General features: G+C 36.1%; 1 protein-coding gene across 1 annotated transcript in view; it reads left to right on the forward strand.

The window, feature by feature from the left end:
- SCFD1 (sec1 family domain containing 1) overlaps window positions 1-22,104 on the forward strand; it is a 98,382-nt gene that overhangs the window by 20,797 nt on the left and 55,481 nt on the right. The window contains exons 7-11 of the mRNA XM_045802627.2: window positions 6,118-6,207; window positions 8,414-8,469; window positions 9,076-9,161; window positions 11,320-11,419; window positions 21,917-22,056. Of these exons, the coding sequence (XP_045658583.1) occupies window positions 6,118-6,207; window positions 8,414-8,469; window positions 9,076-9,161; window positions 11,320-11,419; window positions 21,917-22,056 (472 nt within the window). The remainder of the gene's footprint in view (window positions 1-6,117; window positions 6,208-8,413; window positions 8,470-9,075; window positions 9,162-11,319; window positions 11,420-21,916; window positions 22,057-22,104) is intronic.

Consider the following 22,104-nt stretch of genomic DNA (forward strand, 5'->3'; position numbering starts at 1 on the left):
ATAGTTTGAAATCCGACAACGTGATGCCCCCAGCTTTGTTTTTCCTTTTCAACAGTTCCTTGGCGATTCGGGGCCTTTTCTGGTTCCACACAGATTTAAGGGCTGTTTGTTCCAGTTCTTTGAAAAATGTCATTGGTATTTTGATCGGGACGGCGTTGAAAGTGTAGATTGCTCTGGGTAGCATAGACATTTTAACTATGTTTATTCTTATCCATGAGCATGGAATATTTTTCCATCTTTTTGTGTCTTCTTCAATGTCTTTCAAAAGTGATTTGTAGTTTCTAGAATATAGATCCTTTACCTCTCTGGTTAAGTTAATTCCGAGATAATGTATGATTTTTGACGCTATTGTAAATGGAATCGATTCCCTGATTTCTCTTTCTTCAGTCTAATTGTTCGTGTATAGAAATGCAACTGATTTCTGAGCATTGATTTTGTATCCCGCCACATTACTGAATTGCTCTGTAAGTTCTAGTAATTTGGGGATGGAGTCTTTTGGGTTTTCCGTATAGAGTATCATGTCATCTGCGAAGAGAGACAGTTTGACTTCTTCTTTGCCAATTTGGATACCTTTTATCCCTTTTTGTTGTCTGATTGCTGTTGCAAGGACTTCTAGTATATGTTGAATAATAGTGGCGAGAGTGGGCATCCTTGTCGTGTTCCTGATCTTAAGGGAAAGGCATCCAGCTTTTCCCCATTGAGAATGATATTTGCTATAGGCTTTTCATAGATGGTTTTTATGAGATTGAGGAATGTACCCTCTATCCCCACCCTCTGAAGGGTTTTAATCAGGAAAGGATGCTGTATTTTGTCAAATGCTTTTTCTGCATCAATTGAGAGGATCATATGGTTCTTGACTCTTTTCTTGTTGGTATGATGTATCACACTGATCGATTTGTGAATGTTAAACCACCCTTGCCTCCCAGGGGTGAATCACACTTGGTCATGATGGATAATCCTTTTAATGTACTGTTGGATCCTATTAGCTAGGATCTTGTTGAGAATTTTGGCGTCCATATTCATCAGGGATATCGGTCTGTAATTCTCCTTTTTGATGGGGTCTTTGCCTGGTTTGGGGATCAAGGTAATATTGGCCTCATAGAATGAGTTTGGTAGTTTTCCTTCTGTTTCTATTTTTTGAAACAGCTTCAGGAGAATAGGTATTATTTCTTCTTTGAATGTTTGGTAGCATTCCCCTGGGAATCCGTCAGGCCCTGGACTCTTGTTTTTTGGGAGGTTTTTGATCACTGCTTCAATCTCTTCATAATTAATCAGTCTGTTTAAATAATCAATTTCTTCCTGTTTCAGTCTTGGTAGTTTATAGGCTTCCAGGAAGGCATCCATTTCTTCTGGGTTGTTTAATTTCTTGGCATAAAGTTGTTGATAAAAGGTTCTAATGATCCTTCCTATTTCATTGGTGTTGGTCGTGATTTCTCCCCTTTCATTCATAATTTTATTAATTTGGGTCCTTTCTCTATTCTTTTGAATAAGACGGCCAGTGGCTTATCGATCTTCTTTATTCTTTCAAAGAACCAGCTTCTAGTTCTGTTGATCTGCTCTACTGTGCTCCTGGTTTCTAATTCATTGATCTCTGATCTAATCTTGATCACCTGCCTTCTCGTGCGTGGATTAGGTATGTTCTTCTGTTCCAGCTCCAGCTTCTTGAGGTGAGAATATAAAAACTGCATTTTAGATTTTTCTGTTCTTTTGAGTGAGGCTTGGATGGCTATGTATTTTCCCCTTAGGACTGCCTTTGCAGTGTCCCATAGGTTTTGGACCGTTGTGTTTTCATTCTCATTGGTCTCCAAAATTGTTTAAACTGATTTTTAATTTCCTGGTTTACCCAGTCATTCTTAGCAGGATGGTTCTTAGTTTCCGAGTGTTTGAGTTTCTTCCTAATTTTTCCTTGTGATTGAGTTCCAGTTTCAAAGCATTGTGGTCTGAGAATATGCAGGGGATGATTTCAGTCTTTTGGTATCGGTTGAGACCTATTTTGTGACCCAGTATATGGTCTGTTCCGGAGAAAGTTCCACGTGCATTCGAAAAGAATGAGTATTCTATTGTTCTGGGGTGTAGTGTTCTGTATATATCTATGAGGTCCATCTGGTCCAATATGTCATCCAAAGCTCTTGTTTCTTTGTTGATTTTCTGCTTAGGTGATCTGTCTATTGCTGAGAGTGGAGTGTTGAGGTCCCCTACTATTAACTTATTATTATCTATATGTCTCTTTATTCTGGTTAAGAGTTGGCTTGTGTATCTACCTGCTCCCCTGTTGGGGGCATAGATATTTATAATTGTCATATCCACTTGTTGGATATGTCCTTTAAGAATAATGTAGTGTCCTTCTTTATCTCAAACTACAGTCTTTAGTTTAAAATCTAATCTGTCTGATATGAGAATTGCTACCCCAGCTTTCTTTTGAGGTCCATTGGCATGAAAAATGGTTCTCTGTCCCTTCACTTTCAGTCTGGATGTATCTTTAGGTTCAAAATGAGTCTCTTGTAGACAGCAAATGGATGGGTCATGTCTTTTTATCCAATCTGCAACCCTATGGTGTTTTATGGGAGCATTTAGGCCATTCACATTGAGAGTAATTACTGAAAGATGATTTTAATGATGTCATGTTGCCTGTGAAGTCTTTGTTTCTATAGATTGTAAATTTCTGTTCTGTATCACTCTTGGGGCCTTTTTACATTTGTAGAACCCCCCCTTAATATCTCTTGTAGGGCTGGCTTCGTGGTCACATATTCTTTCAGTTTCTGCTGGTCTTGGAAGGTCCTTATCTCTCCATCAATTCTGAATGACAGCCTTGCTGGATAAAGGATCCTGGGCTGCATATTCTTCTCAGTTAGAGCTTTGAAAATACCCTGCCAACCGTTCCTGTCCTGCCAGGTCTCTGTAGACAGGTCTGACATTATTCTGGTATTCTTCCCTCTGTACGTAAGGATTTTCTTCCCCATGGCCGCTTTTAAGACTATCCTTGGATCTAATATTTGCAAATTGCACTATGATGTGACATGGTGTAGGTCTGTTCTCATTGATCTTGGGAGGGGTCCTCTCTGCCCCTTGGACACAAATGCTTATTTCCTTTGCCAGATTAGGGAAGTTCTCAGCTACTATTTGTTCAGATATCTCTTCTAGATCTCTCTTTCTCCACCCCCTTGGGGATGCTGATGATTCTGACATTGGAACGGTTCATTGAGTCAGTAATCTCCTGTAATCTACATTCTTGAGATTGTATTTTTTTGAGCCAAGTTTCCGTTTTTACTTTCTCTTCTACCATCCCATCTTCCAATTCACTAATTAGTTCTTCTGCCTCATTTACCCTGGCCGTCAGAGCGTCTAGTTTAGACTGCATTTGATTCATAGCATTTTTACTTGCTGCCAGATTCGCTGTCATTTCCGCCCTTAGAGAGTCTATATTCTCGTTAATATTTTCATTAATATTTTTTTCAAGCCTACACATCATCTTGACCATTGTTACTCTGAACTCCATTTCTGACAATTTGGTTATATCCATATCCATCAGTTCTATGGCAGAGGCCACAGTCTCTGTGTCCTTTCTTTGCTGAGGGTTCCTCCTCTTTGTCATTCTGGTGAGGAGAGGTTGTGGGGATGCACAGCGCCCAAGTTATTGACAAGGACCCGGGCAGTGTGCACTTGTTTTATAGGGACCTTAGGGATGTGGGCTTCTTGATTTTTCAGCCTGCCTTCTGGGGGAGGGGCCTGCCACGCTGTTACTCAGGCAACCCTGTTTGGGTAAAGTTGCCCTGTGAGGGGGGATGGGGATGGGCACAATGCGAACCGGTATTTCCGGGCTTTTGTTCTCTGGCGGCTTTCCCTGGCGGTTTTCTGTGACTCTTCTGAGAGTTAGAGCAGCAGTGGCCGTATCCTAGCCTCTGTCTCAGAACAGAGAGATCGCAGTCCGCTCTCCATTGAGTTTTCCTGGCCTAACTCTGTTTCCACCGGTGCTACTAAAAGCCTCGCAGTGTCCTGGGATGTGCACCCCACAGCCACTCTCCCAGCCCTCACTTCCAGGGCCGGCTCGTCTCTGTCCTTTGTGCTTCTAACACTGCTAGCCGCCCCCGGTTCCCATGCTCCTGAGCTCCCTGTTTCAGTGTGGTTCGCACACACACTGGAGCATTGGTTTTCCGTCTGGTTGCCCGGGCGCTCCTGAGCTCCCGGTTTCAGTCCAATTCCAGTGAGCACTCTGGAGCTCCAGTTTTCATCTGGTCGCGCCCGCGTCCCCAGGCTCATGGTCTCAGTCTGCTTTCTCACGGGTGCTGGTCCACGAGTCCAGCCCGCTCCCCAGTGCAGGTGGCTACTGCTTCCCTGCACCCGAGCGCGGCGCCTCCCTCCCCCTTCCGTTTATCTTCCGATATCTGTGCGCGGACTCACAGCTCCCCTCTTTGTACCTCAGTACTCAGCGTGGAGATGTTCGTTTGTAGAGATCCAGATGTATCTTCCCGCGTCTCAGGCTGATTTCGTGGGTGTTCATGATGGTCTGGTAGATATCCAGCTTGATTCAGGGGACCAGCTGAAAAAAGGGTCCCCTACTCCTCCGCCATCTTCCTCCCCCAATTTATTAATTTTAAAGTATAATTGTATGGTTAATTGCTCAGATTCTCAATAGTATATTTGTAATAATTATAGATTGTTCTCTAAGCACTTTACAATGTAAATTCATTTACTCCTCAGAGTAATTTTGTGAAGTAGGTGGTATTATTATTTACATTTTCCAGATGAAGTAACCAACGCACAGATACTGAGTAACTTGATAAGGAAATGGCAGAACTGGATTACTAAACTGAGACACTCCAGAGACAGTGCTCTTAACTATTACATAATTATATGCCAAATCCTCTCAAACATCACAAGTGCTTTAACTGATAATCTTAAACAGATTAATCCAAACATAATATGTTACTATCATGGGTTTTATTTATTTTATCTACTTTTCATGGATTGGAAATTTATATATCCTTTTAAAGAAAGCAGATTTTATCTTCTCAGAGTCAGGCTACTAAATCAGACAAACCAAGTTATTAACGTGAGTTGAGGTTATTGATGGACAATGTTTTGACTCTTCTGGTCAGTTCTTATTTAGAGGTGTGAGGCCAGGGCTGGATGCTTCCATTTGGATTTTACCTGTACCATTGATTGATAGAATGAGCTGAGTATTTCCCTAGATTGGTGTCTCTTGAATTTACAAATTCACATTGTATCTTTTGGCCATTTCTATCTTCTGATTTGAATCTGCAGTATTTCCTCATCCAGATTCTGTATTGCCTGGTTGAATTCTTTATTATTTTTATGTCCTCTGGATGATTTATACTTTCTTTAAATACTTTGATATATACAGTTGGATCCTGCTTTCCTCTCATGGTAATCACAATTGAATTTTACATTTGTTTGCACATTCAGGGTGTTGGGAAATTTAAAATATTATATAAATAATAGTTTAGTCCAGTCTTTTAACATATTTATTGAGCACCTATTTGTCAAATACTAAGCCTAGGTATTGTGAGAGATGGAAGACAAGTAAGGCAAGGTCTTACCAAATCTATTGAATTGAATCCCTGGGAGAAAAGGCTAAGAATCTTGAATTTTCAATAGCTTCCAGAGAAACTTACTCTTCTTTCATATTTCTAGAGTGATTCTTATACCCACTAAAGTTCAGAAACCATTGCAGTACAGTGTAGTACATCACAAAAGAAGTTCCTGTAACTTACTATAATACAAAAAATAAATAAAGAAAAGACATGGGACTCTGGTCTTGTGATAATTGATTTGCATTGTCCTTTCTGGCAGTAGTTGGGTAATAAGTTCAGTAGTTTCTTGAGGCCATCTAGTGTTTGTGAATAAAATTATGGAATGTAATATTTATTTTTTGCTCTGGCAAAAATTTTGTATACTTTATGTGGCAGATTTTTTTCTTAGTACTACTCTGATGTTGATACTACTCACTAATACTGACGTGCTGTGCGTTTTTTTTAAGGCAGTATAATTTTTAATGGATACTTGTTCACTTAAAAGTGTAACACATGAAAAATTTTACTCGAGTATTATAAATGTTATCAAAGCATAGAAGTTTTTTAACTTTCTTCTCTATTTTAGCCATTAACAGGCCAGATATCACAGACACAGAGATGGAAACTGTTATGGACACTATTGTTGACAGCCTCTTCTGCTTTTTTGTTACACTGGGTGAGTTCTCAAGTCTTTCTGGTTATTCTTCAAAGTATTTAATATTCCATTAGGAAAAATTTCAAATACACTTTTAAGGATAGAGATAAATTAACTATCAAGGCACACTCCCAAGGTTCCAGAAAACATTAAATTTACATATACTGTTAATCCACTATATTCAGAATTTTAAACATTTCTTTGTACATCTAAATTTACTTACAGCTACTTTCTGTTCAGTATCTAATGTGTGATTTTATGCTTTACTATTACTAATGGATCTATTTAGAAACCTTCTAATTGCAATTTTAATTTTGCAGACATTGAAAACCCTAGTTAAAATGACCCTTACACTAAATTATTAAAGTTTCTCTTCATTTCACAAATGAGAAAATTGAGGAAAAGAGAGATGCCATGAATAGCTCAGGTATATACGGAAGATTGAGGAGAATTTGCATGTAAGCTTTGGGGCTCCCTCCTTTCAGGGATTTTTCTCCTTTAATTTCCAGCCCTGAACGCCAGTCATTGATTCCTCAGCTCGTTAAGTCTTCTGTTTTCTACTTGAGCTCTTTCTCCCCCGTGCCTTGCAAATTGAAAAGTACCCTCAGGAGAAAAGCTGGTTAGAAATGTATCTCGTTTATCAAATATGTCTCTTCTTTCAAAGTTTCACCCCCTGCACTTTCTGCGTGCTTTTGAATACCTTCAGTACCTTGAAATGAGGTTGTTATTGTTGTTTTAAACAAAACACATCTATATACAACTTTTAGTCATTAAACAGACATAATTAACCTTCCTATTTTGCCATCCTACACACATTCCAAAATTTCACTAAATGCTAGGGTTTTGTGGACGTTAAAGTTACTTTTCCTTGATGATATATTTTCAAGGTAAAGGTAGATTGAAGAAGAGAAGTGTAAAAAACCACTGAAATGTTAGAGCAACCATTATTATGTAGAGTATCAGAAAGTGATTTTTTTTCAAAAGAAAAATTGAAATTACTGCCAATCTGACATAGAAGGATGTCAACAAAAAATTAAGTGAAAAAGGCAAATTTTCAGTATGTATAATATCCTGTTTTTCTTTTTTTATTCTTCGTAAATGCATTTATTTAGACTACGTGTAAAAAAATAATCTGAAAACAGCCATATCTAATTCTTGATATTATTTAAAGGTGCCGGAATCAAAGGGTTAACTATACATTTCTAATATTATTTGAATTTTATGTGACAAACATGTATAACTTGCCATTAGAAGAGAACAGTTTTATAAAATTTGCTTTTATTCTACAGTCTTAATTTTGCAGTTGACTGAACATGCTTTGTATAGAATCTAAAATGCAACAATTTCAGCATATAAAGATTACAGTGTTCTCAGGGTGCCTGGGTGGCTCAGCCGTTAAGTGTCTGCCTTCAGCTCGGGTCATGATCCCGGGATCCTGGGATCGAGCCCCGCATTGGGCTCCCTGCTTGGTGGGAAGCCTGCTTCTCCCTCTCACACTCGCCTTGCTTGTGTTCCCTCTCTCCCTATCTCTCTCTGTCAAATAAATAAATAAAATCTTTAACAAAAAACAAAACAAAAAAAAGATTACAGTGTTCTCAGTTTGTTTTCTGAGATTTTCAGTACAATTGTTTTTTTTCTCTCATTATAGAATTTCAGCTTTTGCTAAAACTTGGAGTAATAAAGAAAGAGAAATTAAGAGGTCTAATGAGCTGATTGAGTAATGAACTGGGCCATGTTTTAGGAGCTTTTCATGTTAATGGATGAATATGTTCTTTATCTTTTAAATTAATTTTTTAAAAGAGACTATAATCCTTCATTGTTAATTTGTAAAATCAAGAATAATAATACCAAACGGCTAAATTGACTAAGCTCTTTTCATTCTTTTCCATTAAGTCAAAGTGACTCCTGTGAGCAAACTCTTTGAAACTACCTATAGGGAGTCAAATCCTGATTTAGTTTTAATTCATTGAAAAAATGTGGTCACACTGATTGGCCAACACTATATAAAAATAGTCGTTTGGTTTTTTTTTTAAACTCCCTAATATTTTCTTTTTGAATGGAAAGATCCATTTCTGAAACCTTGCTTTTACTCTTAAGATAATAAATCCTCTTATATTTCAAGCCTGAAATGTTATACTTCTCTTGTATTTTTGATGGTTAGGTATCTTATAAATATCCATTTTAATTACTAAGAGCTGAAATCATTGCTAACATCTTGTTAAAATAGGTGCTGTTCCTATAATCAGATGCTCAAGAGGAACAGCAGCGGAAATGGTAGCAGTGGTAAGTTCATACAGATATCCATTGATGACACAGTATTCTATCAGTTGTCTTCCATAAGTACCTCAAGTGTTTTTGTTAATACTAAGTGTATGATTGCTATGGGTTATATATTAAGTACCAAAGGTAAATATTTTTATTTTACAGCATTGGGATTCCACCAAAAATAAAAAGTAATCATTGTATACTGTTATGTGATGAAGAAAAATTATTTACTCCGACACGCCGTTCCAGCTCTGTTTCTTTTTTACTACAGTGTATATTTGTCTTTCTGCCTTGTTTCTCCAAGTAGTTTTTATACTTATTTGATCCCCCAGATCATTTTATATAAAAATAGTCAGTGAAAAATGATTGTTAGTGAAATCAGGCTTGAGTCACAATAGAAAAGGCATTGGTCTTTTCAAGTCCAAGCTATGATGTTACTGAGTAGTAAAGAAACTAAAATATTTAGATTTTAGAATTGCTATTTTGTAAAGAAGTTGCAGGTTTCTTTCTTATGAAACTAAGAACACATTTTATTCTTAATGTTCATAACAACACATTTTATTATCCTATATAAAGTTCTATGAAATTTTTCTTTAAGAGTTACTATCAAATTTGATTTTTCAGAAACTAGATAAGAAACTTCGAGAAAATCTAAGAGATGCAAGAAACAGTCTTTTTACAGGTGACACACTTGGAGCTGGCCAATTCAGGTATTATGTTTTATCAGGGTTTTGACTCAGTTTGTTCTTGAAATACAAATGGAATATCTTATTTAATTTACCTTCTGTTAAAATTTCTGTTTGGGGGGCATCTGAGTGGCTTAGTCATTTACATGTCCAACTCTTGATCTCAGCTCAGGTCTTTATCTCAGGGTTGTAAATTCAAGCCCCATGAAAATTGTTTTGCATTTTGTCATCTGAAGGAGAAGATTTTCTGTTTATATGGCTTTGATGATCAGATGCTATTTTATTTCAATTATCATTAAGCCTTTTTGTAATGACAAAAGTAAGTGAAAAATTTGTGATGCTTATGTCTATTTCTGCCTATCAGTTTCCATTTTTACATTGAAATACTTGTTTATTAAAAATAATGGACAGTATTGGGGTGAAGAAGTAAAGAAACACACACAAATGTCTGAGAATTATTTCAAGGGGAATGGGAATAGACAGTATTTTGGAAAATTAATTCCTACCCCCAGTTTTAAGTGATTTAATAAATAAAGCCTGTAAAAATAAATTGATACTCAGTGTAACTGCTCTCCAGGGATAATAATTCTATGGTAACTTTCCATAGACTTCATTTCAAGTCAATTTAGATGGTTCCTACTGTCTTATGTATTATTCCTATAATTTGGAGTTAACACTAACATTATGTTTCAGTTGTTTGTTCCAGCTGTCTCAGCCCCCACATTATTTTAAACTCCTCTGTGATTTCATTACTGGTCTTCAAAATGTTTCTTATTAAGGAGAGCAGAAACATCAAATTCTTACCTGATTTTTTTTTTTTTCAGCAGAATCACCCACTGTAGCATCTCTTACTTAACAGTTCCCTTTCTATAGTACTCTCATAAAAGCCTTAGAAACCAACATAAAGGCACTGTTTTATTTGGATGATTCCTAAAAACTTACTTATGTTGTAATATAGTTATTTTTAATTTGTTAGCTGCAGTTCTAAATTTTTTTAATTAGGGGTCAGCAACTTTGTTGGACTATTGTTTTGGATATTTGAATCCATCTGTAGGTTAATGATCCTCAGTAAGAATTCGGTAATGCCTGGAGACATGTTTGGTTGTCACAGCTGGGTAGATGCTACTGGAATTTAGTCGGCTGCATTATAGGGTGCTGCTAAACGTCCTGCAATGCACAGGACAAGCCCCCATAATGAGGAATTATCCAGCCCCAGATCTCAGTAGTGCTGAAGTAAGAAACATTGCCATAGGCTATCTTTCCGTGCCTTTCACCTGTCTCTGGAGTAATAAACGATAGGTGGTAAGGGTGCTACTCCTACTTATTTATTGCAGTTTTATAATCGGTGCAGTGCATTTATAATTGGTGCGGTATAATGAGTTACTAAAATGGCCAGAGGTTTCTTGCAGGAGAAAATATGAATAGTTAATACAATCAGATAACAATATCTTTTGAAAATTGATGTATACTCTTGATACAATATTGCCAAAGCAGACCTTTACAACTTTTGGAGACACGTGGCAAACAGATGACTTTGTGCCTCACTTTGCTTTACATATAGTCTGTTTCACATCTAAGTTGTAATACTACAGTAAACAATATATGAAGTGTTTGGTAAGTGAATAATTATATAATTAGTTATTCTTGTGGCTTAATGTTTTAGTTTTATATATTATTATGATTTCGTGAGGCTCTTCTCTCGAGTCTGCTTTTTTAATTTGTGTTTACATAGAAAAGTTGTAATTTGTGATTTATGAAACTGTCAAACATTTGTGTAAATTTATAAGATCCTAACTCTCTAATAGTTTTCCCTGAAACTGACAACAGCTATTCCTTTTTCTTCCAAAAAATGTGAAATACAAATCTAAGTAGAAGCAACTTATTCTTACTTTGGTATCTGTAAAATTATTCAGTAAAAGTACTTGCATAGATTTTTTTTCTTTAAGACAGTTCCTCAAGTCTTGTAATCTAGCATTATACACAGGCTCTGAGTAGTCTGAAGCATTATTTTACTTGACTGACTATACTTTAAAAAAAATTTTTAAAGCAAACTATTATGGAATGTCAATATTAGCATACTTACTGTTCATGTCAAAATGATAAAACCAGAAAGTATTAGAAAAAATGAGATGTAGAAACTGTTATCAAGAGTTACATATAATTTTTTTTAATATATTTACAGCTTCCAAAGACCTTTATTAGTCCTTGTTGACAGAAACATAGATTTGGCAACTCCTTTACACCATACTTGGACATATCAAGCCTTGGTGCATGATGTACTGGTAAGAGGCTACATATACCACATTTTACTAAAATTTAGTAATATTCAGTGGTCCTTTTAATTTAAAATTAACGTCATGGCTACAGAACACAGGTGAGAAGGATGGAACTTAGAAATAGGAACAAAAAAGCGATGGAATTTAGTATCACTGGGTGTAGATGCTGGAGAATAGTGAAGCATTGAAGTGTAAAGATCTAAACTTACGATCTTTAAAGTATAAGATTAATTATTTGTATTATTGGCAGTGATGGGGAGAAAAAACACAAAGGAAAATGAGTGAATGACTTTTTTTTCCCCCAGAGAGAGCACGAGTTGGGGGTGGGGGTGGGGCAGAGGGAGAGCGGGAGAGAGAATCTTAAGGAGGCTCCACAAGAGCTTGATGTAGGCGGGGCTCAAACTTATGACCCTGAGATCATGATCTGAGCCCAAACCAAGAAACTCTTACCCAACTGAGCCACCCAGGCACCGCTCAGTGAGTGACTTTTAAAAAATTTTCTTACGAACTAATTTTTTTTTTCCATACTGAGGAAGTAAATAAATATGTTTCTTCCTAGGGAGGAAAGCTATAATTTCCGTTTTTCCTGGGAATCAGTTAAGCCTCATTTTATGGTAAATGTAAATAGTATTTTTTATATTACACTGTATGTTTTTTGAGGTAATCCCACATACGTACAATCATGCTTAAACAAAAATCCGTATTTATATTCATGCATATATTCATCTACTAAATATTGTGTATAGCATGTGATATACACAGATAAATAAAACAGGCCCAATCTTTAAAGGCAATGGGAAGAAAATATGTACACAAATTCTGTACAAGGCACTATGTAATAAAGCCAGAAGAGTCCCCATTTGATAGAAAAATTTAGGCACAGAAGTTAAATGATTTGAACCCAAATCCTTGGCTCTGCCAAGACTAACACTCTCATTTACGAACTTCTAGACCAGACTTCTGGGGATTATAGTACATAATGGTATCATTATTGCAAAGAGTGCCTGAAATGTCATATGGAAAGGAAGTGAAGAACATACAAAAGATGTTTTTTTGTTTGGTTTATTTCTTTAAAACCCAAATTCTAGCAATAAGGTATTTATTTAAATAAATCAGATTTCAGGATTACTGATGACGAGTGGCAGTTCTGTACCCTTCTGCATCCTAGAGTCCTGTGTCGTTTTAGACTCTAGGATGAGTGTCAGTGAAATAGTAGGCAACTCTGATTCACCTGAGAGGGCAAGAAGAATCAAAGGGACTACTGAATTAAACCCTGAGTAATGGAACATGGAAGCTAGTTGCAGGAGGTCAAGTAAGAGGCTAGAGAAGAATTCAGCCACTACTGGAGGTCTGCTGTCTGACAAAACATTTTAGACTCTGGTTTTAGCAATAAAGAAAGCAAATGAAAATATTCTTTTCTTCCTGGGGCTTACATTATGATAGGATAGGCAATAACTAAAATATATGACATTTTAGAAGGTAGAAAATACTCTGGAGGAAAATAAAGCAGGTAATGGTGAACAGGATTGTAACTTTAAAATGGGGAAGACTTCACTGAACAAGACGCATTTAAGGAAAGATGTAAAGGAGTTGAGGTAGTGAATTACATAGCTATGTGGAAGAGAACAGCTTTGTAGGCAGAAAGATGCCTAATATGTTTAAAGGATAGCAAGGCAGCCAGGATGGCCAGAGCAAAGCAAGGCGAGGGGAAAATAGCAGGAGGCAAAGTTAAGTAGGATATGGGAAGCAGTATAGCATAGGACATTATAGGCCATTATAAGGATATTGACTTTCAGTTTGAGGAAGGTAGGCAACCAGTGCAGTTTTGAGTAAAGGAGTGGCATCTGATACATATTTAAGAGTATCACTTTAACTGCTGTGTTGAAAACAGACTCTTTGAGGGGCACAGGAAGAGTCAAGACACCAGTAGGAGACTGTTGCAGTTATCTTAGCAAGAGATGATGATGGCTTACAACAGGATGGAAATGGTGAGGTTTGTGATAATCTTTGGAATGCAGAGCATAGGATTTGCTGATGAACTGGATGCAGATCTAAGAGAAAGAGGAGTCAAAGATGAGTCCAGAGTTTTGGCCTTTGCAAATGGACAGATGTCATTTATTGAGATAGGAGAGACATGGAAGGAGAAATTTCGATGGGAAGATCAGATGTTGAGTATTAGACATGTTAAATGTGAAATGCCTGTTAAGATACTCAAGTAGATATCAAATAGATGTATAAGTCTGGAGTTCAGGAAAAAAATCTGGTGCAGAGAAATAAATTTAGGAGTAGCCCATTTATAGATGGTATTTAAAGCCAAGAGATAAAATGAGATCACCAAAGGGGTGAATATAGATAGAAAAGAGAAGAGGTCTAAGAACTGAACTCTGAGGCATTTCAACTTTTAGAATTCGGGGAGTTGAATAAGAACCAACAGTATAATGTAGAATGAAGCAACTAGTACTGAGTTATGAGAACTTGATCTGTGTTGTTTTCGAAGCCAGTGAATTAACTGTTTTCAGAGAGGAGGCAGGATGCTGAGGACTAAGAAGTCACCAATGCATGTGACACCATCAAGGTTATTAGTAACTGAGCAGCTTCCATAGTGTAGGGGCAAAACACTGAAGTGGGTTTAAGAGAGATTGGAAGAAGAGAGAATGAATATAGACAAACTGTAGAAGAGTTTTTGCTGTATAGGACAGTTGAGAAAAGTGGTAATTGCTAGAAGGGAATGTGAGGTCAAAAAAGATTTTTAAACGAGAAACATTACCACATGTTTGTGTATCAGTGGGAATGATCAAAAGAGAAAAGTTGATGCAGGCGGTAAGAGTGTTCTGTAAGTCTGTAGGAGGCATTAATAATCAGGATCAGTATAGACAGCATTTCTCAACTATGGCATTGACATTTTGGGTCCGACAATTTTTTATTGTGGAGGGCTGTCTTTTGCATTGTGGGATGTTATCAGCATCCCTGGCCTCTACCCTCTAGGTGCCAGTTTCTCAGTTGTGACACCAAAATGTCTTCATACATTGCCAAATATATCCAGGCTGTGAAGAGGGGTAAAATTGCCTCTAAGTTAGAACTGCTGTTAATAGGCTTTAGTAGGCTGATGACAGGAGTTTCCAAGCTGGAGTTGTTTTAGGGAAGAAGACAAGTGGAGAGTCTGGGAGTAGCAAGGAAGGCAGCCATCTCAGTACCAGGTCCACGCAGTTGGAGTTCAATTAGAGTAAGAAAGTACAGTAAAAGTTGAGAGTAGATGTTCGGAATAGGAGATTTTGCTGTTGACAGAGTATGAGTTCCAGAGGGTAATGACAGAAAGGTTTTAGGAATTGGTTAAGAATGAGAAATGGAATCTGAAGAAGGTGGTATAGGGAGCCATAGAGAGATTGGCATGATGAGATAGTTTTCATAATCTCAAATTAGATTTGGTTGTTGGGGTCCTGGCTTTTGGGTGGGAATAAGGGGTGATACAGTCATCTCTTCACTCCTGGTTGTATGTGGAGGCTATATAGAGCATTGAGATACTTCAATCTTTATAATTCCTTTTCTAATGAAAGTCGTTGATGCTTTGAGCACAGGAGATAAGATGTATATACATGTAATTGCACCATGAAGGAATATGCTCTTATTCCCCATTGTTGGAAGAGAAAATTGGGAAATACAACTTAGGGCAGAGATTTCACCAAACCAGACAAGGCTAATTAATACTGGTCCTTGAGATTTTCACTGTTCGAGTGAAATGAGAATACTATGGGCTATGAAATGAGTTTTTTTGATTGACCTTTTTGCTAATTTGTGTGTGCCTACCTTTCTATTATCCTTGTATTTTTGTGAGATATGTAATTTACTAATTTTTTATTTCCTATTCTTAGAAGTTAAAATAATCCTTTTAGAAATACAAGGTGGGGGCGCCTGGGTGGCTCAGTGGGTTAAGCGTCCCTCTCTTGGTTTCGGCTCAGGTCATGATCTCAGGGTCATGAGATCAAGCCCTGTTTCAGGCTCGGTGTTCAGAACGGAGTCTGCTGTTCTTCTTCCTCTGCCCTTCCCCTCAGGATCTCTCTCAAATAAATAAATCTTTTAAATATATAAATACATACAAGCAAACAAGGTGGTAAAAATAGGTAGTAGGGCAACTAAAAGTCGGCAACCATGTGTCTCTAACAATTAAGTTCAACAAATATTTTTTAAGTGCCTACTCTGTACCAGTCGATGCTGGTCACTGGAATACATGGTGAGCTAAGCAGATGTTATCCCTGATGCATGGAGGTTAGACTAGTGGGTTCCTGTGGACATTTGGGTTATTGTTGGTTTTAGTTTTTGTTACAAATAATAGAACAATGCACATCTCTAGTTAACTTTCTTAGGTTAGGGTCTCAAATTCCATATTACCTTTAGGCAGTCTTTTCACAGCATTATCATCAGAATATTTAGGTCTTACAAGAATAGTCTCTTTAAAGAGATTGGTTAAGATAAACTACACAATGTATATTGACTTATTCCTGTTCATTAATTTCATTTTTTAATTTAAAAAAATTTCTTAAATTTTTAAAAATATTTTAATTCCAGTATAGTGAACATCCAGTGTTATAGTTTCAGGTGTACAATATAGTAATTCACCAATTCTGTATATTACTCAGTGCTTAGTAAGATAAGTGTACTTTTAATCCCCTTCATCTATTTAACGCGTCCTCCTACCCACCTCGGCTCTGGTAACCATCTCTTTCTCTATAGTTAAGAGTCTCTTTTGGTTTTTGCTTTTTTTTCCCTTTGTTCATTTGTTTTGTTTCTTGAATTCCACATATGGGTGAAATCATGTGGTATTTGTCTTTCTCTGACTGACTTATTTTGCTTAGTATTATACTCCGTAGGTCTATCCATATTGTTGCAAAGGGCAAGATTTCATTCTTTTTTATGCCTGAATAATGTTCCATTATATATATATATGTATATATGTATACATGTATATATGTACATATATATATATACACACACACACACACACCTTTGTCCATTCATCTATTTTTTTAAAAGATTTATTTATTTATTTCAGAGAGAGAGAGCGCACACATGCGCAGGCAGGGGAAGGGGCAAGGGGAGAGAGAGAATCTCAAGCAGCCTCTGCGCTCAGGGGGGAGCCCACTGCCAGGCTTGTCCCATGACCCCACGATCATGACCTGAGCTGAAATCAAGAGTCAGATGCTTAACTGACTGAACCACCAAGGCGCCCATGTCCATTCATCTATTGGACAGTTGGGCTGCTTTCATAATTTGACTATTGTAAATAATGCTACAGTAAACAGAGGGGTGCATATATCCTTTCAAATTAGTGTGTTTGTATTCTTTGGGTAAATACCCTGTAGCGCAGTTACTGGATCATATGATAGTTCCTGTTAATTAATTTTAATGCAGTTTCTAGATGTGAAACAACTGTAATGAGGGTATCATAAATTATTCTCATGTTATTTTTTGTTGTTAAAACTGCTGCTTTTGAAGTTTCTTTGGAGTTTTTAAAAGTCTTAATAATTGTACCCCTTACCTCCACAAGGTGGAGTAAAAGTCCTAGATAGGAACTGTTAACCTGAAATTGGAGCTTGTTTTTATATTAAATATCTTTGCCTGAAAATCTTGAACACTGATAGTATTTATATCAGACTGGAAACAACTGAAAATTCATACAACTTCCCTGTGTGCCAGAAAGAGTCTTGTCATTTAACGTGGGAAATACACTCTTCTGGTGAAAAATTTTGCAGTTCCCCTTTCCTTTTACTAGGATATAAGAAGCAAAATTAATAATTAGAAGGTCATTAGAAATTTATTGTACCGTGGTTGTGGGAGGGGTGGATTTGATTGTTCATCTGAAATGAGTAGTTACCATTAGGCAAAGGGATGGGCATTATTTCATCTTAGTGTCTTGTTCTTTATTTGGGCTTTGGTTTTTCATATCTTAAGTAAACTTTTACTCACTTAAATCTAAGTTGTTCATGGGAAGTTCCTACTAAAGGTGTGTAGACTGTAAAGCCAAGAAAACATCCTTGATTTTCATTCATTTTTTAAAAAATGGTATTGTTTCAGTGTGTTTGCATATTCATAGCTGTATGTATTATTTGCTATTTACTAATCTGTTTTAGGTTGCTACTCTTTTTTTCCCTTACATCCTAGTTGCTTAGTACATAAGATTTGAGACATTTGTCTATGTCTGTGATGGAGCATTATACAAAGGTTTTCTTTTTCAATTAAATGATTCTTGGATGATTCTTAGAAATATTCTAAGTTAGATTTTTCTTTCCTTTTTTTTTTTTTTTTTTTTTGGTCTTATGCACATATTTTTCTTTCCTTCTTGTCACCATTGACCAAAGCTCAGGGTTTCTAAATCAGTATTGTCTCACAGAAATAAAGTATGAGCTACAGATGTAATTTTGGATTTTCTAATAGCCACATTAAAAAGATAAAAAGGAAGAGATGAAATTTATTTTAATAATATATTTTATATATAACCCTGTAAGTCTAAATTATTAGCATTTTAACACATATCCAATTTAAAACACTTTTATATTCTTTTTATATATGAAGTCTTAAAAATTGGGTGTATATTTTATACTTCTATCACATCTCAATTCAGACTAGCCACATTTCCAGATAATCAGTAGCCACGTTGACCAGTATCACCTGTGTTGGACAGCATGTTTCTAAATCATTATAGCTCAAGTTCTTTCCTAGTTTAGAGACTAAATAAATTACTTGTAAGTTGAGATTATTACGGGAAAACTGGTAGACAACGTTTGCATATAGTCAGCAGTATATTTCTAGAGGCTTCTAGCCAATGATTCCTAGAGTTATAAGGAATTCTGCTTTAATAAGAATGAACAAGCTTATCAAAGTCCCTGACATTGCCAAATCTATACAGAATATCTTGGTATCTGAATTAGGATATATTAGGTAGTGCTGTTCAATATAAAAGAACCCTTGAATCTCAGTGGATTAAAATAAATACTTATTTTTGTTCACATATTTCTTGTTTCTTGTCCAATGTGTATAAGCAAGGAGGAACTCAGACATATCATAGTCACTCCCAAATTAAGGTTAATGAGGCCCCGTCTCAACACATACTGTCACAATCACTATGGCAAGGGGCAAACAATTGTGGGTTATATTTTGAATCCTGTTTCATTGTTATGAATAAAACTTTAACGCTTTTATTAGGGAATATTTCATATAAAAACACAAAGTTACAGAATACTGTAATGAACCCCCCTACATGCATCACTCAGTTTCCCCAGACACTATGCATCTTACCCTGGGCATTATATGATCTATGCGTGAATGTTTCAGCATTTATCTAAAAAAAAAAATTCCATTATTTTATTATACCTAACAAAATTAACAATTATTGTTTGGTAGTATCTGCTACTATCTCTGTATTCAGTGTTTCCTAATTGTTTCAAAGACACATCTTTACAGTTGGTTTGTTCAAATAGGGATCTAAACAGTATTCCATGCATTGCATTGGTTACATCTTTAAGTTTCTCAGTTTACAACAGTTCCTCTCTTTCCACTCCTTTTTATTGCCATTTTTTGGTTGAAGTAATTGGATTAGTTTTCTAAAGAATTTCCTGCTTTTCTGCATTTGGTTGATTTTATTCTTGTGGTACACAATTTGATGTACTTCTCTATCCCCAGTATTTTCTGTAAATTGATCTAGAGACTTGATCAGATTTGGCTCAATTGTTTGCCAAAATAAAAGTTACTTTTATTTTACTTTCCTTTTTTCCCCATGTGAATATAAATCTTAGCTCTGCATAAATGTGTATCACCTATATCATCCAAATGTAATTTTGTTAACATTAGTTCTGTTTGGGTTTACTGGTCTGCTTTAACTTGTAAAAGGAAACTAAGACTGCTGAAGAGTTATCCATGGTTTTCTTCTCAGTGGGATTTCTTTATGTCTCATGATTTGGGACATCGTTGTCCGGTCTTCTAAGTCAAAAAAGTATGAATATCAGTAGGAACAGGTTAGACTCTATCATGTCAAAACTAATTCTATTTTTTGTTTGTGTACAAATCTTCACTTTCTTTAACATGATTAAGTTCAGCACAGAAAGTTCTAATTTCTTAATTTTCAAGACTAAAATCTTCCTTATTTGCCTGGCTGTTATGCAAACAGTGGAAGCGTTCTGCCACTATTATGTTATTTCTCAAAATTCTTAACCATTTTTTATTCCTTTATCATTTTGTGGTTTTTTTTTTTTAAGTATTCCATCAGTACTTCAGTATAGTACGTGCTCTTATTTTTCTTTTTTTCTTTTAAGATGTTATTTATTTGTTTAACTGAGAGAGCACAAGCAGGGGGAGCAGCAGGCAGAGGCAGAGGGAGAGGGAAAAACAGGCTCCTCACTGAGCAGAGAGCCCAATGTGGGGCTCAGTCTCAGGACCCTGGGATCATGATCTGAGCCAAAGGCAGATGCTTAACCGACTGAGCCACGCAGGCGCCCTGTGTGCTCTTATTTTTCAACCAGTAATTTTGTTAACAAGTTACTTTATTTTGAATAAGCTGTATCATCACCATAGAAATAGTACTTTACTAGAAATTCTGGTTAATAAGGCATAACTATTTAACTATCAGTATCTTTTGTTAATTTTTAAAGCAAGGGTTCTTCTCAGATTTAGCTGTTAATATCTATTTATTGTGTTTTCTTCCTATTCGGATGATTTGCTGTATAAAATATTTTTACAGTATGGGGATGGGAAAGTAAAAGGAATTAAATAAGGTTACTGATATATTTATCTTATGAGAATATTAAGAGTCTATAGGAAAGACATGGTATTAATAGGCTGAAATATAACATTGTATACTCTTTGTTGATAGACTTATTAGTCAACTATGGCAATTGGACATCTGTATATTTTGCATTCTTGTTTTTTGTGTCATAGGCAAAAATAACAAGTAAATTACCATATAAAGGATTTGAGAAAGTTGCAGGGTATGGTCTAATGTATTGTTGACCTAGTTTTATCAAGAAGAGATTAAATTGTATTCAGTACATTTAATCTGCTAAGACCTAGAAGTTGAATTATGAATTAAGAACATACCTTAGAACTAAGGTGAGAGTAATACAGCCATGCTAGATTTCTCCACATAATTTATTTTTTGTTCATCATTCACTCACTTACTGATAGCCATATTTTGTCTTTATTATTTTTTTAAAGATTTATTTATTTATTTTAGAGAGAGTGTGTGTGAGTGGGGAGAGGGGCGGAGGGAGAGAATCATTGAGCAGACTCCCCACTGAGCTCAGAGCCCGACGCTGGGCTCGATTCCACGACCATGAGATCATGACCTGAGCCGAAACCAAGAGTTGGATGCTTAGCCAACTGAGCCAGCCAGGCATCCCTATAGCCATATTTTGTCTTTAGCTCACTTTTCTTCAGAGTGAGTTGAACCATAAAATACTGCTATTACATGAAGGAGCCCCCAGGTCTAAGGCAAGACTTAGGAAGGGGAATAGATAGAAAAGAAAAAACAAAAACTTTTCTTTTGGTTTTTGTGTGTTTGTTTTCTGAGAAAGGGCAAAAAAATCAAGCCTCACATGAGTCAAATTAGTTCTAGGCAGAAAAATTTATAACTACATAATGGTCCAACTAGCTCTTAAAATTTATGTAAAAGGGAGTCCTATTATTGTAGCTTCTGTTGTAATTTTTTTTAAAAAAATACGTACTATCAATCAACAGATGAGAATGTTAAGACTTCTCTGAGAATTTAAAAATTATATTTAAGGGCAAGTGGGTGGCTCAGTCAGATAAGTGTCTGACTCTTGATTTTGGCTCAGGTCATAATCTCAGGTTATGAGATTGAGCCCTGCTTTGGGCTCCACACTGGGAACGGAGCCTGCTTGAGATTCTCCCTCTCCCGCCTCCTTCCCTTCTTCCCCCTCTTTTCCTCTTTCTCTTTCTCTTTCTCTCTCCCTCCCTCTCTAAAAAAAATTAAAAATAAATGCTATATTTAAGATTATGTTTGTTACTGGAAACAAGTAAGCATCAAGATGTCTGGTTAAATAAATGGGTATGTCCAAATGTTGGACTACTATATAACCATGATAAAGATGAGGTAGATGTACATATAAGGTGGAGAAAGAACTTTAAAGTACATTATTAAGTGAGAAAAGTAAGGTACAAAAATGTATAATGTAATGCAATTCTTTAAAATTAAAAGGATATGTGTATGCTGGCATATGCAAAAATATTTTTCTAGAAGGACACACAAGAGCCTTAACCTTAATTTCAAGTATTTTTTGAAATTTTAGTCATTTGCATCTACTACTTTAATTAAAATACATAAATATTAAAGGTACATTTGTGTGTAATGAAACGCTGGAAGGAGGTCTTTAAATTTCGGATATGTGTTTTGTCCTTAGAATTATTAGAAAAGGCAGTAAGAATCTGTTATTTTCCTTGTTGTAGGAAATGTTACAGTTCTTGACCTGTTACTTAAAAAAGCATTAATTTTCCTAGGATTTCCACTTAAACAGAGTTAATTTGGAAGAATCTTCAGGAGTAGAAAATTCTCCAGCTGGTGCTAGACCAAAGAGAAAAAACAAGAAGTCTTATGATTTAACTCCAGTTGATAAATTTTGGCAGAAACATAAAGGAAGGTAAGTAAGAAAAACCTCAGTAAGTTAAAGATCCACCCCTTGGGGCGC

Source organism: Ursus americanus, chromosome 35 (assembly GCF_024610735.1).
Source record: "Ursus americanus isolate L20-20 chromosome 35, mUrsAme1.1.p, whole genome shotgun sequence".
NCBI lineage: Eukaryota > Metazoa > Chordata > Mammalia > Carnivora > Ursidae > Ursus > Ursus americanus.